The sequence below is a fragment of the Bos taurus genome, chromosome 26 (assembly GCF_002263795.3).
Source record: "Bos taurus isolate L1 Dominette 01449 registration number 42190680 breed Hereford chromosome 26, ARS-UCD2.0, whole genome shotgun sequence".
Lineage (NCBI taxonomy): Eukaryota > Metazoa > Chordata > Mammalia > Artiodactyla > Bovidae > Bos > Bos taurus.
Genome location: NC_037353.1, coordinates 42,079,063 through 42,106,454, shown reverse-complemented (window position 1 = coordinate 42,106,454; position 27,392 = coordinate 42,079,063). Strand labels below are relative to the sequence as shown.

At 48.8% G+C, this 27,392-nt stretch overlaps 1 protein-coding gene across 26 annotated transcripts in view; it reads right to left on the bottom strand.

The window, feature by feature from the left end:
* Positions 1–27,392, bottom strand: part of TACC2 (transforming acidic coiled-coil containing protein 2) — a 234,999-nt gene that overhangs the window by 6,173 nt on the left and 201,434 nt on the right. For 7 of the 26 annotated variants that reach the window (XM_015460758.3, XM_015460762.3, XM_010820119.4 and 4 more), the window contains 9 exons: positions 25,989–26,283; positions 18,724–18,785; positions 17,576–17,691; positions 16,036–16,207; positions 14,621–14,761; positions 13,647–13,736; positions 6,691–6,834; positions 6,153–6,229; positions 4,658–4,701 (listed from right to left, as the gene is read on the bottom strand). In XM_015460758.3, coding sequence (XP_015316244.1) covers positions 4,658–4,701; positions 6,153–6,229; positions 6,691–6,834; positions 13,647–13,736; positions 14,621–14,761; positions 16,036–16,207; positions 17,576–17,691; positions 18,724–18,785; positions 25,989–26,283 — 1,141 coding nt within the window. Of the gene's footprint in view, positions 1–2,168; positions 3,837–4,657; positions 4,702–6,152; positions 6,230–6,690; positions 6,835–13,646; positions 13,737–14,620; positions 14,762–16,035; positions 16,208–17,575; positions 17,692–18,723; positions 18,786–25,988; positions 26,284–27,392 lie in introns of those variants that run through there. The other 19 variants (XM_059882089.1, XM_024986048.2, XM_010820120.2 and 16 more) reach the window with 11 other exon arrangements.

Below are 27,392 nucleotides of genomic sequence, written 5' to 3'. Positions count from 1 at the left end.
AAATGGCAACCCACGCCAGTATTCTTTAATGCTAAATCCCATGGACAGAGGAGCCTGGCGGATTACATACGGTCCATAGAGTCGCAAAAGAGTGGGGCACGACCGAGCGATGGAGCGACTGAGCACCCAGCACCACGTCCAGCAGTGACCACTCCTTATCGTTATATCAGACGTGTGGGTGTGCATGTTTGTATAAAGAACGCACACTCCACGAGGGCAGGGTCCTGTGAGTCTGTTCTGTCCTCGGCTCTGTCGCAGGCCCAGATCCTGACTCAGGACACAGCAACACATGCCTGTTGTGGTGCAGTGAATGAACGAGCAGGGCGGCCCTAAGGCTGAACTCCAATCTCCCGCACAGGAGAAGCTGAGTCCCTCGTTCACCGAGGATGCAACAGAGCCAGAACCAGACCCAAGGCTGTGCTCGCAATTGCGTCTCTACGTGGGCCTCTTACTAACGCAACTGGAAGGATCAGTTCAGTTCAGTTCCGTCTCTCAGTTGTGTCCGAATCTTCGAGACCCCATGGACCACAGGATGCCAGGCCTCCCTGTCCATCACCAACTCCTGGAGTCTACTCAAACTCATCTCTGTTGAGTCGGTGATGCCATCCAACCATCTCATCCTCTGTCGTCCCCTTCTCCTGCCCTCAATCTTTCCCAGCATCAGGGTCTTTTTTCAAACGAGTCAGCTCTTTGCATTAGCTGGCCAAAGTATTGGAGTTTCAGCTTCAACATCAGTCCTTCCAATGGAAGGAAGAAGTTCCCTTAAAAGTGGGGAGATGTCGCTTTGGGTTCTCTCCCCTTAGATTCTTGACAGAGGGGCACCTTTCTGTATCCCAACGTCGGGCGTTTTCCTGTCTGTGTGTGGACAGGAGTGAAGAGCACAGAACAGGGACCGCATTGGGGTTTTGGCTCCAGTCCTGACTGTAAACTTGCTCAAAGTCCTCACTTGAGGTCCCAGGGACTCAGCTCCAAAATGAGGGGCTTCGCACATGTGAGCATGCACCCTGATCGGCTGGGAGCTTGTTGAAATGCAGGAGACTGAGCCCACCCAGCGGGGTTTGATTCAGTCATTCTGCGGTGAGATCTTTGCGTGTGACAAGGTCCCCAGCGATGCTGAGACAGCCGGTCTAGGGACCACATCTGGAGAACCGCAGGCCAGGAAGACACCTGACATCCTGCCTCTCAGTTTCTCCTCCCAGGACAGAGGTAAAGAACCAGGAGCCAGAGTCTGACAGCCCACGTCCCAGTCTTAGCTCTGATAATTCCTGGCAGTGTGACCTTGGGCAGAGTTTTTCAGCTCTGTCCTCCACATCTGAAACACGGGATGAGAGGATATATCAATGGCATTTGGGGAAGATTAAATATAAAGCCCTCTACATATAGTAAGAACTTAGTATCAGTGATCCGTTATCAACAACATCACGATCTCCCTGAACTGCAGGGACCCACGAAGAGGAAGCTTTTGAACATATAGTGAGACCAGAACCACCAACAATCTGCTTGCTACATCTAGACTCCTAAAAGAAAGGGCACTTCAAAGTTCCACCAGTAACCAAGAGCTTGTTTTTGTTCTTTGAATTTTAACTGCTTCCTTAGTTCTCAGCAAGCTGTATAATACACATTCTGGGCTGGTTTCAGGCCATGTATACATTTCACTTGGCTTGGTAAAGGAGTCATTTATCAAACTGAATCCATCTGATTTCCTGGATCTGAGATTAGACTGCCTCAGGCTTCCTTTCCTCCTCCCCACAACCATAACCCTTGTAAAAATAGAATTTCCCTGTTCCCAGGAGACCGAAAAGGAGAGAATGCTTCACACATCTTTTTTTTGTAAATGACAAATGCTGCTAGGTTCTTCAAATCAGGAAATCAGCTCAAAACCCAAGATGTTCTAGACAACACAGTAAAACAATGGCCCTGGAGATTTTTTTGGCTTTTTCAGGCAAAACACTATAAAACCATGTGGGGAATGTAGCCAAAACACAAAAGCAAAAATAACAAAAATAGAAAAACAAACAAATAAGGGTTGCAATGGGTGGGTATCAAATTAGGTGAAAAAGCATTTACTTACCAGGCTTGCCTGTTTGTTTTGCAAGCAAAGGGCAAGAAGCAACAGAAAATGGAAGCAAAACAGATAATCAGGGCAGTTGTTAGGAAAGCAAGGGGGAAAAAAAAAAAATCAACTGCAACAACCCGGAATGCAGAAAGCACAGAAATCCCTTTTCGTTCTGAATTCTGAACAGTCGATATTTGAACTTAATGAAATATAGTCTCTTTAGTATCATATGACGAGAATGAACAGTGATGGCAGGACAGATGTTACACTGACACACAGCATTTGTAGAGGTTAAATGGAAGCCAGGGAGCCAGGCGGGAACCAGGAGAGGCTAGTGGAGGTGGAGTGGAAGCTGGTTTTAACCTCAGAATGCTGTTACATTTATTCTGGGCCCTGAACTGCCCAGCTCTCTGAGTTAGCCCTGTGTGGGGCAGGGAAGGCTGCATGGGTGAGTGGGAACGAGAAGAAAGAGACAGGATCCAGATGAGAAACATGGGTGTTTCCTGCTCAGAAAGAAGGCAGGTCCCGCCCACAGCTACAGTGAGTCCCAGCCGTGCTGCAGCCCCACACTGTCCTCAGCAAGGACAAGGGCCCTGAAATCGACAGGGGCCCCAGTCGGTGACCTGCAGTGATGACCAGGGATGACACGCACAGACGCGCCACCGTGCGCCGAGACACCCGCTCTGCGAACGTGGATGACAAAGAGGACGGTCAGTGGCAATGGGGACTCACAAAGGGGTGCCACCAGAGTGGCTTCCAGCCGGGGATGTTGGGGGCTGGCAGAGCCACCAGGAGGGTGCTCAAGCACCCCCAAACAGGAAATCGCTCAAAGCGGGTGACCTTAGAGCTCTGGAAGAGATGGACCCTCAGGTCAAACACACCAGGTCTCTTGGGAGGGGAGAGGGTTGGGTGTGCGTGGCCTTAATCCCTGGAGTCAGGGTTCCACACGCTCCTCAGATGGTCTAGAAGTGAAAACACTGTTCTAACGACTGTCGCCTGCAGATACACAGCAAGGAAAGCATCATAGGGGAATAAGCTTTCTGTCCCCACTTATGGCGACCACGTAAGGACAGGCCACTTACATCAACTAGAGATTCTGACTCTCGTCAGTTTTCAAGAGGGAAGTGTCGGCTTCTATCAAACTGCCAGTCGAGCAAGTAAGTTAGGCTGCTGTGGGCAGCCTGCTGTCAGGGCAAAGGCTCACATTCTCTTCAACACTGGCCTAACCATCATCGTCAAGAATAAAAATTAAAATGTACGACTCCAAGGTGTGGAAGGATGTTTCTAGATGAGCCAGGTAGGTGTGAGTGATGCTTTCGTGTCCCAACTCCAGGAGGTGGAAAGGTCTCATTCAGCTCACTAAACAGTGTATACTGGAAGATATAAATGCTTCCTTCTGAACACTTTCAGCAGCAGTTTCAGTTCCAAGAGTTTTTTTTTAAATCTCATCCATATGTATCCATAAATTTTTATTCCCATTTAACAAAGAAGTTTCATTTAATAGAAAGCATACACCATGAGGCTGATCCTTAAAAAAGATCCCAATGGGCTTTCCCCTGAGCTCTAGGAGAAATGGCCTTTATTAAAATAAACCAAAATGAAAGCTTTTTTGAAAGGAAAGCACTCAATAGGCAGCTTCTTCAGTGTTCCCAAGGCTCCTGTCATGCTTATCTTGGGACAAAAGCTAGAGGTATGGTGTGACTCATATGATGAGAAGTCATCAGCTGAAACAAGCATCAAGTTGGGACACAGAAACTGTGGTCTGCAGTGAGCACATGTCCTTAGGAGTAAAAAAAAAAATTTAAATCCAGTATCATGGACCTAAGCAAATGAATAAATAAGCAAAAATTCCACACCTGACCCCCAGAGTCTTAACAGCATTTCTGAATAGTGATCATCAGTGAAAAATCTTGGGCTTGGCACTTCTGCAAGGTCTTTTCTCGATTTTTCTTTAAAAGCAGAAGAGCCAGTTACTTGAGGTCTGGTTACTTGAGGCCTTCTTTCATTGCAGGCCAAAGTAATCCGTCACTACTGGCTGCCAGGGATGCTGTGTTAAGACAGTTTCTGAGGTAGTATCCAACCTCAGGAAGGAAGAGCAGTGATCAGTTAATAGGGGCAGGCAGCTGGGCTGTCACATGTTCTAATATTCCTTGTCCTGGACCCTGTGTAAAGGCCAGTGGGATATTTTTTTTTTACTTGCATCTAATCTATATTAGGGTTTAGCGATTTGATGTTAGAGATCTAATTCTCTCTCATGAGCAAAAAAGCCTCCAAACATCCTAGGAACCAACCCCAATTTTTGGCTGGGGTTGGGCCCCATGAGGTGGACTATCCTGGCTGAGTCAAATGGTGACCATGAAGGTGATGGCCATGGCTCCCCACTGCATACTAAGGGACGTGCGGGCGGGTGTTTCCAGGAGGTCCCCAGACTCACCGCCTGCAGCAGAGCCTCGTTCTGGGAGGCTCTGGTCCCTCCCTAAAGGGCTTCATGCTCTAAAAGGAGCCTGAGAGGAACACACTCTGGGTCTCTGCCTTCAAAGCCCTCCCCACAGTTCAGAAACCTCAGGGCGGGCCTGAGCCCCTGCCAGTGAAGACACTCACCTATCATCTGGGCAATGGTCTTCTCATACTCAGCCACGATTTTCCTGTAAAAGAAGTGGAAACAGGTTGGTACTAAGACCACACAATGGTTTTTACTTTCACGCGGGTGCCCATGCGCTGGACATCAACAGCCTGAGCACCGTCCAAGAGGACAAGTCCTTTGGGTCCCAGGTGGCTCAGAGGCCGTGGGGCCCCTCCAACCTCAGCCCTCTCCTTGCACACCCAGGTAGGTTCATGCTCCTAGTGCACGACTCTGAACACATCACTCTCTTGTATAATACAAAACACTCCGTGTCTCTCCACTGCTCACTGAGAAAAAAATAAGGCTAAAACTTCAGCCTGATAGTCAAAGCCCTCTGTAACCTAGGCCTGATCTTCATCAATTGTACCTCCTTCCATGCTATCCTGTAGACACGGTGATTCAGTGATAGCAAATTATTTCCTATCTGCTCTGAGCTTTCTTGCCTCTGTGGCCTTGAACATGGTTGTTCACTTCCCCTCTATCTCCAGCTGTCAGAATCTGTTTCTCAAGTTCCAATTCAAATGCTCTCTCCTCCAAGAAGTCTTCCCTGATTTCTCTTTAGAACCCAAGAACATTTTCTGTTTTTTTTTTTTTAATTTGGCTTTGGTCAAGTCACTTAACCTCTCTGAGGCTTCAAACGGGGCTGACCATCCCCTTAAGGGCTGTGGGGAGAAACAGATCATGTGTCTCTAGACAAAAGCACAGTGCTTGGCACACAGCAGGTGCTCCTCGTGTGGTAGACGTCATACCTCTATGACTATATGCAGAAAATGAAAATAAATCACTCAAGTGAAATTTGGAAGACACCCTAAATGTTTATCCATTGAGACTGGTGAAATTAATTGTATTAGACCCTCATAAGGACTGTCAAACAATTGAACAATAAGATTGAGATGTATAAAAATCTACGTTATCTTAAGTTAAAAAAGAATGTAGGGTCATGTATACTTCTATACTACACTAAAGAAAAAAGGAGGTTATACTGATACCTTAACACATTTGGGATCAGAAATGCAAAAGTCTAGCAAGGATACCCCTGAAATGGTACATAGCGGTTACCTGGCTGTGGAACCAGAGGCTGAGTGGGAAGGAGATTTGTTTTTCATTGTAGGTATATTTTGTTGTTGTTCAGTCATCAAGTTGTGCCCGACTCCCTGCAACCCTGCAGGCTGCAACGCGCCAGGCTTCTTCAATCATGTCAACGGAGTTGGTGACGCCATGCAGCCACCTCATCCTCTGCTGCCCCTTCGCCTCCGGCCCATAATCTTTCCAGCATCAGGGTCTTTCCCAATGAGTGCATTATTTAACTCATGCTCATGGTATTTTAATAATCGTAATATACTAAGAATCCTCGTGGAATGAAGAGTAACTTCTATAGAGGACACTGTTCATGGGCCACACCAGTTCTAGCTGTTATCAAACCACAGGTAAGCATTCCCCAGGTAACCAGGAAGCCCGAGCATCACAACTGACCTCATTTCCATCACTTCCCGCCTGCTTTCTTCATATTTATCTTTCCACTCTGAGACCTCTCTCTCCTTGGTTATGATCTAGTATCAGGGTAAAGAAGAGGAAAGGTTAGTCCCAGATGTGTCCATTCTGATGTGAGCAATTCACAGACCGAGACAAGGAGACATGAACAAACATGGGATTAAAACCTGCTGCACCAAACAATTATTGTACTGAGAGAATTTCCCCAAGCGTGACAGAAATAAGCCATACACCAGACTTTCACAATGCCCTTGGAAAGCAACAAAACGTGTGTGCTTTTTTTTTGTTATAAATCAAATGAGGCCCACAAAGGCTTATTAAACAATAGTGTCCAAGATCAAAACCCATGGTTTGCTACCTATCTCTGCCGGCAGTGCTCAGAGGAGAAGGTCTGTGTCCAGAGATGCTGGCTTTGTGGGCCATGGGGATGTACGTTTATTTACAAGTGGCAGAATGGGAGCTGTTTGCAGGCACCCAGAGCTGGCCCTGCCTTCTCGGGGGCACCCGCACACCACAGTACCTCTGCCCTGGCGATCTGGAGCGCGGAGTCCAGGTCGGGCTGCTGGAACAGAAGGCCTGCGGGTTTCTCCACCTCGGCCGTCCCGATGCGGGAATACAAGGCTGTTTTGGAGATGGAGACATCCGGTGGGTGAGCAGCTTCTCTCTGTGGAACGGTTTTTAATTTTAAAAAGTGACCATCACGCTTCTGACAAAGAGAACTGCATTCATCCTCTCACGAATGGGTCGGTTGTATGGTTTTGAAACAAAGAACATCGAAAGCATGAGAAAATGCTAAGACTGATGAACGGGGGAATGCCGGATACAATGTATGGCAGTCTTATCATTTTGCACCTGCGCAGGCTGACGAAGAGGCTGGTGGGCAGGCGCCCCCAGCTCCTGGCCCTGGAGTCAGGCATGTCTACTGCCTGTTTATCACTGCTGTTTATCAGACTCAGGCACTTAGCCACAGCGAGTGTTTACCGAGGCCACCTTCCAGCAGGCACCACTTCCCAAATAAAAGCCTGAGGGTGAACAACGCTGAATTCTACTCTACGTTTGCCTCGTTTTGAATAACCACAGATCTGATGGTTTGGTGAGACTGTCCACATTTTAATTTAGGGGGCATCAGTTAGCTCTCTTTGAAAGTATATAAGTCATACAAAGTTTTAAGATCTACTGTAGACATCAAGCAATGTCACCTTCAGTGAATGAGTTTCTGGATGCCGAAAGGTAAGTGTTACACTGGAGTTCAACGGTGTCAATGGGAAAATAGAAAATTAGATTACTGACAATATCCATGTGCGCGAATGTGTGCAAATAAGACCCTCGACAAGCACTGTGATTCCGCACCACCCACAACTGACACTGGACAGTCCCCAGGGAGGGCTACACTGACTATTCTTCCTTCTGCACAAATGCTCAGCCGTTTCCAACACACTTGAAATGCAATGTTAGGAACATCACCAAGCAGCGCAGCAGGGTTGTCAATCTAGCTCTACTGCAAAGAAACGCCAAACCAATCACACTCTCAGTCCCATTCATTAACCTCCTGGCCCGTCATGGTGGCCAAGGCAAACCTCCACCCTGGTTACTAGAGTCTGATTCGATGCAAAGCAATGGTGATCCAATGCAAGGAGGGCAAGTGCTTCTTCCTTGGGAAACGTGTAGAAGAAACGGAGTCGTGAACAGAACAGTGATGTAGAAGAAAGAAATGTGGGGATGGAACAGTGAGGACTTATCATGTAGGTGGAAGCAGAGACTAAAGAACCAATAATAAGTGGGAAAGGAGTGACCTGAAGGTGCTTGAGCACAACCTCTCTCTTCAATCATGGGAACAGGTACGCCTACCCTACTGTGGCCTCAGAGACAAGGAACCTGAGACAGCTCGGAAAACGCAGGTAGAAGCTTAATGGATAGGACTGGAGGTCACAGGGTTAGGACCAGTTAGTCGTACACATGCACGATGAGCTCAGTGGTTTATATTCTCCTGGAAGCAAGCGTCTGGGGTGTGGCTGCCACACCCCAGCCTGATCTTGGGTATCTAACCCTCACGTGCAGCCGGAACAACTGCTCTCAGAGTGGGGAACACAGTTTTGTTCAACCAGACATCAGGGATACCCACCGTCCAATGGAATGCCAGGGTCCCTCAGCCTCGGGTCCTAAAGGTATTCTGCGGCCGGACATTTGAGCAGAACAGCTAACAGCCAGAGCTAACAGCTGTCGGGAGCAGGCAGACTGACCTCTTAGAAGAAAGAGGGCCACCAGATCGGAGGGCAGAACCTCTCCTGTCTAGGGGTTAATCTGTGATGTCTGCAATGCTTTCAACATTCTGCTTGTCAAAAGGGAAACTTCTCAGGAAGTAAATGGAAAATTATAATGGCATCAAAACTCAGTACTTAAATTTATCATCAAAGTTCAAAAACATAAAATTCTGAAGAGGATTTAAAAAAAATTGTTCCTATCAGTTAAAGAAAATAATGTGTTCTTTGAAAAAAAAAATCAGAATAAAATTTCAAAATGGAAAGAACATCCCGGTCCCTCTGATGATGAAAAAAATGAGAATCTAAATAAGATTTGGCCAAATCATTTCCCAGAATGAGATTCAATTCTGACTCCAAATAAACCAGCTCTCTGAAGTGGAAGAGAAAAATGAATGAAAACTAATTTTACTGTACTGGGCAGAAATGAAATAAGATCAATGCAGGAATTAATGACTTTTAAGCTGCCTCATGTCCTTTGTAAAAACAAGGACGAGGATGAAAAACAAGAGGATGAGCTTTCTGAGTAAATGCAAATGGTTACTAGCGAAACAGTGATTCACCATTGCCAGTCAGGCCACCTGTGTTTTCAATAAAGAAACAATGACTTTCAGAATCCATCTGAATTATCACCCAAGTAGCTGCATGTCAATGAAATTCAAGATACACACCCTGGTTTTTTCTTACAACCAAGGATTGTTTTAAACTGAAATTAATAGCTCTGTCTCTTCCTGGTATTTTAAGATCAGACTTAGATTAAGCTGTATTTCTCTCACATAATCTCCCACTTGCTACTTAAGAGGAGCCAGGAAGCCCCTAAAATAGCAATTTAAAATGTGAAATGGCCATGACTCAGACCACATGGGACTGACTATAGAACTGATGTCCATGCCTTCAATCCTCTCCCTCGAACCCTGATCCCTAGGGGGACCCCTGGGGCACAGTCACCCCAGTGAGACCTACAGACATGCCTGGGGTCCTTCTGGCCTTGCAGCCAGGGGCTGCAGACCCTGCCCCTCACCTGGGCTCACAGTCCCACTCGTGGCCAATTAATCCCCTGTTGCCAGGTTTATGGGAAGGTGCCATGTCCGGGACCAAGGCAGGATTGCTGTCCCGCGGAACCGGGTGGCACAGCAGTGAGAGAGCACGGGAGTGGGGCCCAGGAGACGAGACCGGGCCATGGGCCAAGGTCATGGAGCATGGACACAGGCTGGACACTTGGGGGTGTCTGGGCCACACGGTGCCAGGTCAGGCAGAGAGCAGCCTCACCCTGCTGCTGTGCTACCCAAGTCTGACAACGGGCGGTCTTGAGCTCAGGATGACAAACAAGAGGAAGGCAGTTGATACGTGCCCTTAATCCACTCTCACAGGAGGCACCACCAGCGCCAACTGGCCACTCCATCCCAGTGGGTCAAGACACGGCCTCAGAAAAGAGGGTGGAACAAATTGAGAGGGTAGCTGACATATATTCACTACCATGTACAAACCAGATAGCGAGTGGGAAGCTGTAGAGCACGGCTCAGTGCTCTGACCTAGACGGGTAGGATGGGGGCAACGGGAAGGGAGGCTCAAGAGGGAGGGAATATACGTATACTTATAGCTGATTCACGGCGTCGTAGAGCAGACAGCAACACAACACTGTAAAGCAATCATCCTCCAATTAAAACATATATTAAAAAAGCATGCATTAAAAAAATAAATTTAAAAATAAAAAAATATAACGTATTCTCCCTTTAAAAAAATAATAAAATTTCTGGAGGAAAAAAAAAAAGGCATGGCCTGATCCCTTAACATTAGGCTGCAGGCGATGACCACAAATTCTTGCAACTGGGCAGTAAGCTGAAACCCACGTGCGAGTCCTCTGTCACTGCTCTTCAGATGATCACTGTGGGTTTGAGGCATCATGTGCGGGGCCCTGGACACAGCAGGAGAAAGGGACCCTAGGATATCAGGCTGCTCAGCAACCACACAACTGCCCCAGACCTGACTCCTCCTTTTCCTGCTGCAACAAGCCAGGTCTCTGCCTTCATCGGCTAGGACTCCTGCAGGAACCATATACTAGGAGTAATGCCCTTTCCTGCCCAGAGGAGCCTCCTTCTAGGACTTCTTCCGGCCCCAAAGCTTGCCATTTGTATGATCCCTGTTCCTAAGTTACCCAGATACAGCCTTCATTCTTTATATAGGGTCACCCTCTTGCCAAAAGGCCAACAACTTTCAGGGCCACAAGCAGCGTCTGTTACACATACAAATGCAATCTGTCCTTGAGTCCTGCAGCCCTTGGACAGCCATGCGGATGAGACTCCGAGGATCTGCCCATCCTGGTTCTTGGTGAATTCAGGGTCACGGCACCGCAGAGCCAGGGACTGCTCAGACCTACCCCCAGGAGGACACCACACTGCCAGAAGCGTGTGGAAGGAAAACAAGTTGGAGTCTGACACCCCAGCCCCTGGAGTTTCCCTCATTTCTAACTTTTTCTGACTAATGAGGAGAAGGAAACCCCACTGCAATCCCTGGGAGCCTGGCTTTGCTGACCCTCAGTCTAAAGGGAAACACGAGCGAAGCTGCTCCAAGGAGCGACCGGAAATCACCCCCGTCATATTTCACAATGCTTTTCATCCCCTCGGTGTGAGTTTGTGTTTTTTTTTTCATTCTGAGAGATTTCATTTTGTGTGAGCCACAGTTTAAGACCACGCTGCCAAAAAGACGGGGGCTGTGTCACTTGCAGCTGAAATATATGGGCAGCAAAAAGAGCCAATTGGATATACAGCTGCTGTTTTCTCTTCCTATATATCAACAGTTTCCAATGCACTAAGGGATTATCAAGCATCTCACGAACAAGAAACCCAGAGGGACCTAATTGGGTTCAGGCAAATGGATCACCCTAGGCTAATCAACTATAGGAAAGAGCATCTATTTTCCATGGGCCAAGGTCCCTAGATAATAGACTTCTTACAAAAGTGGAACAAGTTCCTACAGTGGAGGAAAATACTCCTCATACTCCAAGACCCTATGGAATCTTTTAACACGCCCTTCTGGAATATGGAAGGAGGGAGCGGGTGCTGTCTCTCCAAACTACACTCAGGAGATTCACGTGACAGTATTTTCTAAATCAGAACCAGGACACATGGTCTGAGAACAGGCTCAACTGCTAGCCATCTCTGAGAAAGCAGGCAAGGGTACCACGCAGTTCTAAACACTTCATACTCAGTAAGAACTACTTAAAACATGATTCTGCCACAAACTTCTGGACAAGAATAACCTGTATTCATAGTGACCAAACTTTAAGCAATTCATTCTGTGTTTAAGCCACTAACCAAGAATATCAAGAAATAAACCTAAGAGGGAAAAATTCCTAACTACATAATGTATTCTAAAAATCTCATTTCACAGAAATTTAACACAGGTTTATGAGTTGGCCAGAAGAACAAGGACATCAACAATTAGACTTTACATTCTTGTCTCGACTCTGGGTCCAAGTGTTCCTGGTATGGACATCCATGGGGAGACATCTCAAGAGATGTATCTGAAAGAGGGGGGTCCCTGTTTGGCTCCAGGGGGCCCACATGCAGGGGGCCCTCAAGGCAGGAGCAGCGTGAATTCCTGATCCTGTATCCAGGATGAGAGATGGTCCTGCTGCTAGGCGAGCTGTCGCTTGAGATGGATGGGCAACAGGCTCCCATCGGGAGATGTAAGCACTAGCTCTCAGAAAGCCAGTGAATCACCATCAGGCTTTGGGCTGGCTCCCAGGCTCCGTTTTCCCCCTGTGTAAAACGGGACCTGGGCCTGCCGTATGAGGAGAGATGCTGGGAGCATCTCATTGGGAAACAGAGGCCCCAGTGAAGGTTAGCGCCCATTCACTGATCACAGGCCTACTGTGCACCACGCACGGTGCCGCTCTCTGCACATCACCCACTGTCCTCACAGCAAGCTTGCTATGAGTCTCTTGACACAGATGGAAAACCTGAGGCTCACCCACTGGTTCAAGGCCACAGAATGCACTGGGGCCCAGTTCTTGTCTAACTGGGCTGCCACCTGGGGGTTGGGTATGGGGGAGGGAATTAGGAGGCTTCTCAAACTCCAAGGGCATCCGTCAGCCCTGGGGATGGGCTGAACCTCCGTGGACCACGTGCTGTATTGCACGGCAGCAGTAACTCATCCCAACTGTTGAGTAAAATGACTCCAAGCTTGGAAGCCAGCAAAACAATCTCTGCAGGGACTGTCGACATCATATTCTCCTCTAGAGAAAGGCTGGCAAACTATAATGAGAAAGCAAAAGTGTGAGTCGCTCAGTCGTGTAGGACTGTTTGCGACCCCGTGGACTGTAGCCCACCAGGCTTCTTTGTCCATGGGGATTCTCCAGGCAAGAAGAGTGGAGTAGGTTGCCATTCCCTTCTCCAGGGGATCTTCCCAATCCAGACATCAAACCTGGGTCTCCTGCACTCCAGGCAGATTCTTTACCATCTGAGCCAAACTATAGCGTGTGGGCCTAATGGCCTAATGCCATTTCCTGTAAAAGGTTTTTACCGGGCCCCGCCAGAGCCATTCATCCAGTGCTGTCCACTGCTGCTTTGGCAGAGCTGCAGAGTTGAGTAGCTGTCAGAGATCAGATAGATAACCGCAAAGCCTCAAATGTTATGCTCTTTACTTGCAGAAAAGGATAGCTTTTTTGTAATCCTCTTGACCCTGACCTAAGGGTCATCTGACATGTCAAGAAGGTCTTGTTTTCACCTATTTACTATTTCACCTATTTATTAGGGTCTGGTCTCAGTATAATCATTACTATTATTCTATAATAACTATAGAAAACAGAAAAGCTACAAATTACTTTTCATCAACAGAGAAGCAAATGATTTCTGTAGGAAGAAAAAAGAACTTCAAAGGTTAGGATTTATCTGTCCTGTTTAACTATGAATAGAACTAACCAGTTTTATATCTAACTTTGCGATCTGATTCCAGTTTCCTCCCTCCTCTGACTGTACATGAGTTTCTCGTACTTTCCTCCATTCAACCAGCTTTACCACCCACCCTGCTTGGTTCCTCCCTAACTGAGTGGACCAGATCTTACGACATGCACTCAGCGTGTACTTATGCATGAGCTATGCCTTTAGCTTTTTGGAGATATTCTTTGTTGAACACCGGCCTGGCTGCGGTTAGCAAAGAAGCTTCTGGACCACACAACATTCTCAAGAGGCAGCACACAGCAGCAGCAAACCGGTACCTTGGTGTCCTGGCGGCTACGGGCAGCCAGGGCGATCTGCCTGGCCAGCTTCAGGGCTTCTATCCGCATGATGGCAAACTCTAGCTCCTCCTGCCGGAGGGGCGGGGAATGAGCAGACCGCAGGGAAAATGCAGCGAGACAGGACGGAAATTTTGTCCACATCCAAGAAACGAATGGGCCACGTGAATGTGTCGTAACAGGTACTCGGGAAAACACACGCACTGGCTTTCTTTCACAATTAACACCTCAGCAGATCATGAAATAGGTGCTTAATTTCCTTTTTTTTTGTTTTGTTAAATCACCCTTTGGAATGTCTGTCAGAAGTATTATGCCATCAAATATGAAGTGATTTTTAAAACGGGATCCGAATTTTTAGTGCACTGTTTCCTTCGATTTCTCTCCTTTTGTTCATTTCATGTAAGGTTGGCCAACAATTTCCATGAGTGGATCTGCATCTCTCAAAGGACTATAAGCCATCTCTCTAGGTTTGCTCTGCACGTCCCAGTCTAGGGGAGTATCAAATTAAGTGGTCAAATTTAAAGCGCAGCATAGAGAGAATGGTTTTGGTTCCAGATGCGAGACCTGAGTCCAGATGTTATCTCAATGGGGGTCTGAGATAATCTCATATATATAAACAGCCTGGCTCACTGGTGAGCTAATACCCTTGGTTCCATCAATAAATCACAAAAAGCTGCTTTTGGGGCTATCAAGACATCTGAAAAATGACTGTTTGGATCCAATTTCCAAATTGAAATACAAATGGTTTGTTCCATATGGAACGACACGATTTATATCACTCTGGCGTCCCGGGTAGAGAACGCCACATACATCAGTCTTGGAGGGGAAGCGATTCCATCTGGAGCATTCACAGCAATGCTCCATGAACTCCTGCCTCACGGCTTTTGGAGTTCGGAGATTCATTCTCTACTGAGGTTTTTGACAAACTCCCCCAAAGTCACACATGGGCTACAAACCTGAAGTTTCTGAGCAAAGACTGGGGGGTTCTTTTCTGCTAAGTCGGGCTCCAGATAGTCAAGCGCACCACAGAGAGAGGCTGGATGAGCTAGCCTGCTGAGGAGGGCGTCAGCAGAGGCAAAGGAGCCCTCGGGAGCTGTCTGAAGGCCGGCAGAGGAGGACACAGAGGAAAAACAGAGGAGACAGAGTGATAGCTTCTGAGCAAGGACCACCCATCTATCGGCTGAACATTTCTGCCGTAAGGCCAAAGAGAGTATCAGGTGCCAATACCTCCCTCTTCATCTGGACGGATGTCCACATGCTGACGACGGGCATCTCGAGACTGACAGGCCCAACCCCCTCCCCCAAAGCACCATCTTAGCGTCCTTCCCCACCCCCACACCACCCCCACTCCATAACCAGTTGCTGGGAGGACAGCTGTCCTTAGGTACTTGAAAACCTCAGCAGGTGGGAGACAAGCTAGCTGATGGGGATTCCAAATGTAACATAACTCATCAGGAAAATACCTTCCAGGGTAAATATTGAAAGTAAGGTTTTGGTAAAAGGTTATTTTCTAAATAATGGAAAGATGCTTTCAAAAGAAAAAGATCAGAAAGACTTCAAAATCAGAAGCCAACTTGGCAGAAAGTTGAATTAAGCACGAGTCCCTCATGATGTCTATTTGAAAGATGCTCTGAGTCCTGTCTGGACCATGTTTTTGCTCATAATTATCTTTCCAGTGTCCAACAGCCAGACACACAGTAGGTGCTAAATTAAGTACTTGATGCATGAGATAAATGAACGTCTACTCATCCGGAACAACAAGGTAACATGCTAAGTCAATGGCCTCAAACCCTCATAGGGATTGCGAGGGGGGAGGTAAAAAAAAGCAAAAGAAAATTCATCTAGCAGGATGATCCACTTTAGATGTGTGGAGGAGGTTGGGGGCGGGGCCTTGACCTCAGGTCTATTCGCTCTGAGAAAGCCCCACAGGGCTGGGGAAGGAAGAGGTATTAAGTCCTGGTCTATACACAGAAGGCACTTCCCATCACCAAGGCCCAGGAGAAACAACTGTCTCTCAAAAGGAGAGCATTCACCTGCTCCACCATTCTCTGCCCTCTGCCGGAGAAGACTGAGAGGCAGGATATAGACGGATGACAGCTCCAAAGCCACAGCCCAGCTGGAAGGGGCTGGAAGTGGAAAGTTAATAACCCTGACAGCAAATAACGCACTTAGGTGAGAACTGCAAAACCACCTTGGTGAGGACGGAGAGCCTTCCTCTGATCATTACAGGGTGGGATGACCTAGGCTAGCTTCCGGCCCCATGCCCGGTACCAGGCAAGTGGTGCTTTAAAGACCTGGCCCGAGCAGTGATGGAAGCCCAGTGGTCCTGGGTTCATCCACAGTGATCTCGGGTCCCTCCGACCCCACTTACAATTTCCATCACTTCCGACGCAGTGCCCAAGGCCATGGACTCCAGCTCTTTCTGGGAGGACTTCTCTGGCACCTGCAAGTGTGGCTCCTGGTTGGGGGCCAGCCCTCGTGCGACGGGATGTTGGATCTTTGCCCCAGTATTCAAAAGGGCTTCAGTCTCTTCGAAACTTGAGCTGAGGAAGAAAGGGCATCTTTAGAGTCTGTACCGGAAACCCCACCAAAATCAGCCAGGATGCCTCAACTAATATGCCAAGGGATGCTGGACTTTCAGGGTTATATTCCCCAGGAAAATGGACAGGTCTTAGACAGTCAAGGGGCCTGCTGGCTGAGCGGAGGGTGGTCCAGTTCCACCCTAAGGCCTGCTGACACGGTAGAACCAGAAGTACAGATGCCATCTAGCTAAGGACACAAAGTGTGAAAGTATTAATTGCTCAGTCGTGTCTGACTCTTTACAACCCCATAGACTGTAGCCCACCAGGTTCCTCTGTCCGTGAGTTTCTCCAGGCAGGACTACTGGAGTGGGTTGCCATGCCCTCCTCCAGGGGATCTTCCCAACCCAGGGACTGAACCCAGGTCTCCTGCATTACAGGCGGATTCTTTACTGTCTGAGCCACCAGGGAAGCCCAAGGACACAAGCTCTGGAGTTAAGCAGACCACTAGGCCCCTGGCTGTGCACCTCAGGAGGAGAGGTTAGGGGCTGTGACTTAGTGAAGATCAAGGGAGACGCTGCCTGCATGGAATGCACGTTGACGCCGTGCCGGTCACAAGGCACCATGACTGCTGCTGTGATAAGGTCATCATTTCATTCTCCCCGCCCCGGGCAGATTTTGAAGTGTGGGAAGTCAAAGCAAGTGCTTTCGCTCCTGCTTAGTGACGGGGCCAGCAGGGGAGGGCAGGAAGCTCCCAGTCTCAGCATGAAACCCCACCCACACCCGACCCAGCACCACACAGCTCAGAACCGGACCCTGACAAAGGCTTGCATTCACATCTTATTAACAATCAACATTTATCAGGCACTTTATTTGTGCCAGGCTTCGTGACCAGCGCTCTCCTTACAGCATCTCCATTCACTTCCCCTGATGACTTTTTGGACAGGGACCCCTAGCCCCGTCCCCAATGGGGGATGCCTGTAAGACTGAGCGCCTCAATTCATCTTCATAAAATCCCTACAAGGTCAACTGCATTCCTCACTCTCACTTTACACATGAGGGAAGTGCAGCCCAGGAGGGCTCAAGTGACCAGTGAGGACCAGGAGTGGGACTGCAGCTCGGAATGCTCCAGCATGCCGCCTCCCCACGGCACAAATCACAGAATCAAGCAGTGTGTGTGCTGGGAGGTGATGCCAGGGCTGCACACGTTCAGTTGGTTAAAGGACCCCAGCCCAGTCCAAAGGGCAGCCAGGGACAAACCGCTGCATCTGCTTCAGAGTGGATGCCGAGATGGAGACGGGGCTGTGTGTGTGCAAGTGAATCGAGGTCGGGAGAGAAGTGTAAGGCTCGGAGGCCGGGGACCTCCCTCCCAGGGCATCGCGGCAGCCATACCCTGAACACGGCGTTGGAGACTCGGACATCCGGACGGGGGGAGACTTGACTGGGCTCTCCTGAGACGTGTCGAACATAAGGTACAAGGCCTGCTTCTTCGGGGCGTCATTGTCCTGCTGCGGGGATCAAAGTCACATGTCAGCTCAGCCACTGTGGCCTAAATGCACTACCGAGTCGAAAACCAGAGAGCACTTCGATGGGGACAGCTAACTGGTCAGGAAGGAGCCTTCCTTCTCTCCAGCCACCCGCAAGAGAGGAGAAAGTGGTACCGGCTAGGAGAGAGGAGGCATGGATGGCAGGAAGGGGAAGGCGGAAAGAGAAAATGCGACTCCACCTGGGGGGGGGCACGTTTCCGGGAAGGATTGACTGCGATGGGGTGGGTGTGAGACACGCTCACTGCTGCTCGGCCACTGCCTTTAGTGGCCATCCTCTCTGGGTGCACAAGCACGCTGGCCACCCGGGATAAACAGAGGGGTCAGAGACAGCCCGCCCAGGTGTTGCCCACAGTTGAATGGGGGGACACGGGCATGATGGACTAGTGTGATCAGCATCACCATCGAGGTTCACTGACTTACAGCAACTGTGGTTTAGAAGCAGCGACCCCACATCTACGAACAACTCAGAGAAAGAAATAGAAGAGCAACAACTCTGGGATCCTGAGTGTCGCACAAGCGCCACCCCCACCCTGGGCATCGCCATGCCCCTGTGAGTGTTGCCTGAAAACAGCACAGCGCAAGAGGTCGTGCTCAGGACCAAACGCCCGGGGGCAACACATACGAAGCCAGGGAAGGCAGCCGCCCATCATAGTGACTCAAAACGAAAAAGGAATGAGGGAGAAACTTACTGCTCAAAGGGATCATCTTCAATTACAGAAAGCAGTTAGTCGGAAGAAACCAGATCATGGTACACCTTAAAAACAACCACTCCTGCCTTTTCAAAAGAAATCTCAGACTAGCTCTTTCTCAGCCAGAGGACATAATTCTGCAGGAAGTCTAACAGCATCCTATCATTTCCTCCCTGAAAATGGCATCTGAAGTGGACTGAGACAAACCTCAACCCCGTCCCCCACTCCAGCCCCGGGTCACTAAACTGAGCCCAAAACAGGGTAGAGAGCAAGTCCCCTGCTGGCTGGAGGCAGAAGAACTTACAGGTAAGGAGGAACCGATTTTCTCCATGTATTCGATTTCATAGGAGTTTCTGTAATCCAACTCTGCAAAAGAAACAAAAGGACAAGTGAGCATCAGAGAGGGAAAAACGAAAACAAAAGATTATTTGGCTGGGCAAGGTGGGGCCTGGAACAAGGCCTTAAGCTTTCTGAGAATGTCCACTGACTGAGATTTCCAATACAGTCAAAAGGGGAGACTTGCCTTAGCTATTTTCAGACAACTGGTAAACCTCTTACCATAAAGGGGCTTCGGCCACTTGGGAGTCTGAGAGAGTCCTACGGGAATTAAATGTCAAGACCAATCACGGATTTGACTGGGAAAAGATCCGAGCATCCTGCACTGAGTTTTCAGATCAGAGCACGCGTGCCCTCTGGGTGTTGCTTTCTCTGAAAGTCTCAAGTGCGGTTCAGGGAATCTCCCCAAGACTTGGGGAAATTTTGGAACTGGACCCAAGCTGCCCATCTGGTTGATGGAAGCAAGGGGGAAGAAGGGGGCTGCTAGAAGAGAAGCTCTGCAAGTCGCTTAGAACATCCCCCCAATTCTGCCAGTACCGAGGGGCTGGTCTGAATCAAATGTTCAGACACAAAGACTATTAAAGTCCAATCTGGTGGAGTAATGGCCTATTTCAAGTTGACAGGAGACTTTAGGCTACAAGGAAAACTCCAGATACTCTCACTGGAGACTAGAAATCCCACTGCCTGCCTCGGCTCCCAGGCAGTTACAGATGGAGACCCAGCTCTGCCACTCCATCCAAGTCCCTGTCTGGTGAATGGACTAAGTGCCTGACTGTGCAGGGCACGGTGGATATGGTAGTGAACAAGAGAAAAGAGGATCCTGTCGTCGCAAGAACCCCAATCCACAGCTACCCGATGGCTCTTTTACACTTAAGAAGAAAAGCAAGACATGACATGACCCACTCAGAAAGCAAGAGTGTCAATGGCAATCCCTAAAGCCCAATGCCTTAATTTTTTTTAATAAAAAATAAACAGAAATAGCAGCAGTTCTTCTGGTTTAAAGTCCCTCATTCCTACATATTCATAAGCATATTCAACAGAAGGGATCGTTTTTAAATGATCCTTTAAATATGAGCTTTAAAATGAGATATATCCAGGACTTCCTGGTGGTCTGGCGGTTAAGACTGCAGGAGGTATGGGTTCGATCCCTGGTCAGGGAACGAAGACCCTGCATGCCGTGAGGCAAGGCCAAAAAAATAATAAATGAGGGATTTCCTCAAAGACTTTCTCAAAACCTGCAAGTGTGTGTGGTTTTGGCTGAATCAACTGCAGTACTTAACCCCGTGGATGACTTTTCAGGAATCTCTGGGATGAAGCAAATGCATCTTTCTGGCAGGCGTGACCTGCTCACGGTAATGGAGATGGTTTTGTGGATTAATGGTCAGAAAGACCTCACACATCCTGAAGGCGCTGACTTGTTCATCACTGGGGAAGAACATGAAATAAGCCGAACCGCATGCTGGGCAGGAGCTCAGTGTCTGTAACCGTGCTGTGAACCTGTCCCCAGGGTCTGCCTCAACTGAAGACACAGAAGCGTTCATTTATTAAGACTTACTATCTTCTAAAGGCAGGGGACAGTGAAGGACAGAGTGATTTCTAGGGCCTCTTCTGGAGGATGCCAGCGCTCATTTTTATTGTTCTTCTAAAGACTAACTGGAGAAGATTCTACGAATCAGCTCTTTGCTCCTCCAAGGTATCACTGCTATTGCCAAGGCCTGATTTTATCCTAATTGATTTAACAGAAAGCCTCCCACCACCCGCCCACCCACCACACACACAAACATACCCTACAATGGCACAGAGTACCCGGGATGCACCGAACAACCTGGGGGCCACCGTGGAGATTTTCCGGGCCCTGGGACCCCAGGTCAGCTAGCTCTGGTTACCAGCTCGCCTCAGGGTCCCACCTGGAATCTGCGCTTGTTTTCCTGGCAGCGGATCCGGGTGAGTTTTAGGTCACTGAGCTCATTTATCTGCCTTCTTTCCTACCTGCCAAGAGCATCTCAGATACATTCTTTTCTTGCTTTTTGGCCGCACCACGTGGCAGGTGGGGATCTAACTTTTCCGACCAGGGATCAAACTCACAACCCCCCTGCAGTGGAAGTGTGGCGTTTTAACCACTGGACCACCAAGAAGTCCCAGGTTCAGATATTTTGAGAAAACATCTTACTGAACTTGCTTTTCAAAACCTCACTCACCTGCCTTAAATTCTAAGCCCCAGAGGGTAGGCTCGGAGAGGGGAGCCACATGCAATTTTAGCCCCATTTTTACCTCATGCCACACACATGCTGGCAGACCAGCAAAGGTAACAGCAATTATACCAAGCGGCTCCATGTCTTTACATCTAAGAGGCAGCTCGCTAAAGCACATGCTGCTTTGAGCTGAAGAGGCCTGACGTTATTGTCAATGGGTCCTGTCGTTCTGAAGGCAATGCACCGTGAGAGGGCTGGACTGCTGTTTCCATTGGACTCTCCTTGTTGGAGCTTTGCTAGGGGACCGGAAGGAGCCTGAGCAGAAGCCAGAAGGGTGCAATTGAGTCCAGATTGTCATTCCCAGGATCAAGGAAGCCACCTCACCGACTTCTCCAGGCCTACTAACTCATTCATAAAATGGAGTTCAAAGTGCACACCTCTTACAGGATAAAATGAATTGATGTAAAGCCCCACAGCTGGTCATGCAAAAGGTAATGGATTGCAACCAGGTCTATTATTGCTCACTGCTAATATTTCTGAAACTTTTAACATATGTGATGAGAGGAGAAGATGCTTTCAGAAAGGGATAAGGACACTGCTCCGATTTCCCTGGGTGGCCCTTCTATATGTTTGTATCTCAATGGCAATGGTGCCCACCACTGAAGCTGAAGCTCCAACATTTTGACCACCTGATATAAAGAACTGACTCATTGGAAAAGACCCTGATGCTGGGAAAGATTGAAGGCAGGAGGAGAAGGTGACGACAGAGGATGAGATGGCTGGATGGCATCATGGACTCAATGGACATGAGTTTGAGCAAGCTCCAGGAGTTGGGGATAGATTGGAAAGCCTGAAGTGCTACAGCCAGTGGGGTCAAAAAGAGTTGGACACGACTGAGCAACTGAACTGAACTGAAGAATAGGTTAGGCTTCCTCCTGAGGACACCTTCCTCTCTACTGGATTGTAAGAGGGAGAGGCTGATGCCCTAGCAATGGGCCATCCAGATCTGTGAATCTAAAGCCACCACTCCTTCAGGGTCTCGGACCAGAGACAGGGGAGATCTCAGAGGCTCTGTCGCCCAGTGGATTCTAAACTTTTCATCCCTGGGAACCACATGGACTAAGTTTCCTCTCAAGGCATCACATTTCAAAAGATTGCCCTAGAAAATGGTATTTGCTAAGCAAGGGTTCAAAGAAAACTGTTTGATCATCAAGCTCCGGTTTTAAGCAACTGGAGACTATCGATGTCACCACAGAGAGTTGATGAGCTTATAGACCCCAAACATGCAATTTTAACTAGCTGGGCATCCATCTAAACTAGGTCTATTCAGGTTTTTTTTTTTGGAATATTAAGACGATTTGAATCTCCTGTGGACCCAGGTTAGGAAGTTCAACATCCTCATTCTACATTTAACGAAAGGAAGCCTGAAAGACGGTTGTTGGGAAGCCCAATACAAAATAGCCGGTTGGAGGAAGTCCTTGGGAAAATGGCGAAGGGCCAGAAGTACCCTGGCTTGGTGCTGCGGGCAGAAAAACATCTCCTGCCTTTGGTTATGCCCGGCGCCAAGATTTAATAATAAATATTAAAGATGTTGCTTGAGAAAACAGGTTATGGGTGAGCACATGGGTCACTTAGAGCACGCTGTCCTTGAAATATTTTTACTGATTAGGTGTTAACCCCGTACGTGCTCTGCTGGCTGTATACTCTAAGCTCTTTGTTCCTGCTTCTATAAAAAGTCTTGACTGCAGAAATAAACTTCTCAGTCCTTGCAAGAGACTGTCCGAGCGTCATTCTTTCAGGTTCATCGCTTCCAAGTCCCGGGGAGAAAGTCCCCAACAACGGTCACATAAAGACTGCGGTGGGGAAGAAGAGGCCCTTCAAATCGGGCAAATCTGGTCCTACATGGATTAGCCCCTCAACACTGAGCAAATCTCTTAACAGCTCAGATCCTCCGCTCTCAGGTTCTTTCTGGGGGACATATCTGTTCCCCGCCTCCACCTGTGTGGCCAGACATGACCTCATGAACAGGAAGGACAATTCAAGAACAGGGCTCCATCCATTTCTACGTCCGGTTGCTGGAGGGAACAGGTACACCCGAGAGATGGACACAGACCACACCTCCTGAAACTGAAACTTCTGGATTCACACATCCAGTGGATTTCCCATTACCCACCAGCGACAAATACGGGCAGGGCTTCCCAAATCTTCAGTCATTTTCTAAGAAGGCAGGTTTACTAGAGTTTTGTTCCAAACTGATGGATTTCCCTATTTTAAAAATTTTTTAGCAGAAAACAATTCTTGAATATGTCAATGAGCTAGTGAGTGGTCTTCATTCCAAGTTGAAGATGAAGAAATGGATGTCACCACTGAATGAGGCACCTATTAGCTTAAAAGGTATTATTAGGATCTTTCTATTTTCTTGCGTGCTTAGTCACTCAGTCATGTCTGAGTCTTTGCAACCCTCTGGACTGTAGCCTGCCAGGCTCCTCTGTCCATAGGTTGCCATTTCCTTCTCCAATGGATCTTCCTGACCCAGGGATTTTCTGTTTTCTATGAAAATAATGCATGCATTTATCTGATTCCTGGTAATACAACCACATACATATACCACAAAACACATATACTTTTTGATTCCTGCCTTCAACGGCAAGTTCAGGTTGGCTTCTGTACGTTTCTATGACATTTAACAGATCCTTTCCAAACCTCAAGGGATGTGAACCAGCAGGAGCTATCAGAATGGCCAGGTCCCTCCTGGTCCTCACCTACCCCTGCTGCTTCTGGGATGTCCACACACCTCCGCACATCTCCCTCACACAGGAGGTGAGTGATGCAAAACTCAGACTATGTGGACACTACCCTGTATACCTGCCTAGCCTTCTGTTTTCTTTCCCCACAAAGCTGTCTTTAGCTCCCACTGTGTTCATGGCGCTCTGAGAAAAGCTGCCTCAGATAGGGTTCTTGTTGTCAAGAAACACACAATCTAGTGGAGAGGCAAGAGATGCACTCAAATCATTGTTACTGCATCAAGCAACCTCGAAGTAGGTTCAGACCAGGCACTGAGGACAGGCAGCGAGGGGCCATGACCAGGGAAAGGCTGGGAGTGGGCAGGACAAGCCCGAGAGACAGCGAAGTGCGGGGCATCCTGCAGCAGCCACTGCAGAGGGGCTGGAGGGGGGGTCCCATCCGGTGGGGTTCCTGGCCCAGGGGTGTGTGCAGAGAGGAAGAGGAGGACTGAAGTAGAGCTGAGGCCAGACCCCAGGCCCCCAGGGTCACGGTGGAGTAAGATGGCCACTGTTAAGTCTCCCAAGCCCCCGGCCACAGGGCTAACCCGACAGCCAACCCAAGCCTCCGTTATTCAGAAAATACAATGCCTTGAAGTCCAAGTCTTTCATCATCAAAATACAGAAAGGCGTGTCATAAGATAAGCATCCACAGTCTCCCCCAGACTTGAAATGGCTCTCACTGTACCACTACTCAGAAACCTCTGGGCACAAAGCATGCCACCCAGGCCCTGGATCAGGAAGAGCCTCCAGGGGAAGCTTTCCAAGTTACACGGGCAGCTGTGGAGACAAGAACACAGAGCACGGACTTGAGGACACAGCTGGGGAAGGAGAGGGCTGGATGAATTGAGAGAGCGGCATGGACATGTGTAAATTAGCACGGATAAAACAGCCAGTGGGGATCTGCTGTATGACGCAGGGAGCTCAAATCAGACGCTCTGTGACAACCTAGAGGGGTGGGAGTCCCCTGGTGGCTCAGACGGTAAAGAATCTGCCTGCAATGTGGGAGACCTAGGTTCGATCCCTGGGTCGGGAAAATCCCCTAGAGGAAGGCATGGGAACCCACTCCAGTATTCTTGCCTGGAGAATTCCATGGACAGAGAAGCCTGGCAGGTTACACTCCATGGGGTTGAAAAGAGTCGGACGTGACTGACTGACTACATTTTCACTTTTCACTTTCAGAGGGGAGGTGGGAGGGAGGTTCAAGAGGAAGGGGACATACGTACACCTATGGCAGATTTATGCTGATGTATGGCAGCTGCTGCTGCTGCTAAGTCACTTCAGTCGTGTACTACTCTGTGCAGCCCCATAGATGGCAGCCACCAGGCTCCTCTGTCCCTGGGATTCTCAAGGCAAGAACACTGGAGTGGGTTGCCATTTCCTTCTCCAATATGTATGGCAGAGATCAACACAATATTGTAAAGCAATTTTCCTCCAATTAAAAATAAATAAATTTTAAAAATGTCCTTGGTTACACCCTTGCTCCACCCAGGTCGGAGGCAGGAGGTGGCCTCATAGAGTTCACGGTTCGTTATTAGCAGCAAAGAAGTGGATAAGGTTTCCCTGTATGATTATCCTCATACTGAATGCTACTCAGTTTTTAAGACTTGCTAGAAATTAAGATCTTAGAGAGGGAAACTTAGACCCATCAATGACAGCCCAGAGTACTGGAATGATGGCCCACGACTAGGCTCACAAGCCCCACATGAGGTGGGTGGAGGACAGGCCCTGTGAGGACTAGGAATGCAGGGTCCCATCATATCCCTCCCTGGAAGGTTCTAGTTGCCAACTTAAGATATACGGATTTTTCAAGCCAAAAAACCAGGCAGACAGCTGCAAGTCGATACATGTTAAGGGGTAAGAAGATAAGAATGACGTAAGTGACACACCTAGGGCCTGTGAGAGGGACTCAGGGTTCTCGCTGGCAAGTCGAGGGAAAGCCTCTGGTTTAGGGCTTGAGCATAAGGTGCTCGTTACATGGTGGAAGGTCCCGAGGGGCCGATGAACTGTAGGGACCCCGGGAGGCCCCCAGGCTAGTTTACCCAGCCGAGCATTCGACACAAAATCCTCAAGGAACACAAGCCATACAGCTGAGAAGGTACAAAGCTTGGGGGAGCTCAGGGCCAGGTGTTAGTGGGTGCTCTGCTAGCTCTCAGCAGGTGCCTGCGGGTCACGGCACAGCAGGGTTCAAGCCTCAGGCTGTGTTAACAGGCAGCCTAGCTCAGGGAGCCCGGGGAGGCGGCGATCCACAGCACAGTTACCTGGCTTAGCAGTTTCTTTCCTGGCCTTTTGCTCCCTAGGGGCAGTGGTCTCCAAGGCAGGGTGGGAGTCCAGCTGGCCACCAAGCTGCTTACCCTCCGTGGGTGAATTGAATTTGGTCTCGTTCACGAAGGTGGACAGGTCCGAGGGCTGGGGGTAGTCCTGTTTGTCAGCCTCCAGGTCCACCGTCATGCACGTCCACTTCTGATTGGTGACCGCCAGCTTCTCCTCGTCAGTTGCATGGACCACCGCCGAGATCACGGGAGGCGTTTCCGGCGTGGCCGCGGGCGTGGGGTCCTACCAGGAGAAGGGAAGCCATCTCTCGTCTCGTCCCGTATCTGCGCCCACCCACGGGGTCTGGGTACCTCCACCCAGGACGGGACCCTGTCACATTCCTCTGCTCAAAACAGTTCTAAGGTAACAAATTCTTTCCTCTATGAATTTCCTTTTCTGATGGCTTGTTTCAGGGGGTGATGACCATGGGTTTAAAAAGGAATTAGGATTTTGTGTTTTGATTATTTGAGACATTCCTGGTCATTCACTTTGAGAAAAATAAAGAAAATTTTTACATCTGGCACTTTTATTAGGACAACTATAGTGTTATGCCCACAAAGGGCTGGACATCAATACCACCGACACTGCCCAACAATCGTCACGCCTGATGCCAGAGGTAGAGAAAGTGAGTTTCAGCCCCGTCTCCACAGAGGTGTGCAGCTGAGCAGGGCAGGGTGGGAGCCCAAAATGTTACAACAGATGTGGTACTGGACCCAAGACCCCTCTGGTGGGGCTGGGCGCCTCTCTGCAGCCCCACCCTGGCCAGGGTTGGCCTGGCTGGGGTCTCACTGGCTTGGATGAGGGCGGCAGAGGAGATCTGCTTATGACCTTGAATGGCCTGACACACATTCCTGGTCTGTAAAGAAGGTGAGAGGAACTGGTAAGAGGGAGACAGAGAGCTGTATGAAGAAAGAGCCCAGCCCCCATTTCTTTAGGGGATGGAGTCCCTTTTCCGCCCCAGTCCTTACACAATCCAGGGCTCCTCGCGCACGTTCAGTTCTTTCTCACTGTATATGCGTTTATCTCCACAGACTTCCTCAACTTGATATTTAAGGATGTTCTCAGCAGATTAACTGGCCAGAACGGACCAGCACGATTCCCAGAGAACTAACATTTTTCCTGGGCATCTGCCAATTCTGGGGACATTCTCTGACATTTCCCCAAGGGAAGTGATCAAAACCAAGTCTTGCAAACACTGAGGGACCCTCCATGCAGAAGACAAGGAAGAGGGTGTTGGAAACATAGCCATGATGGGCAACTGACTAGTAGGGGACAATCACCCATCAGTCTTGACTCCCCCCCCCGCCCCGCCCCACCGCCAGGCGAGCGATAAAATGATAAATATCAAGGGA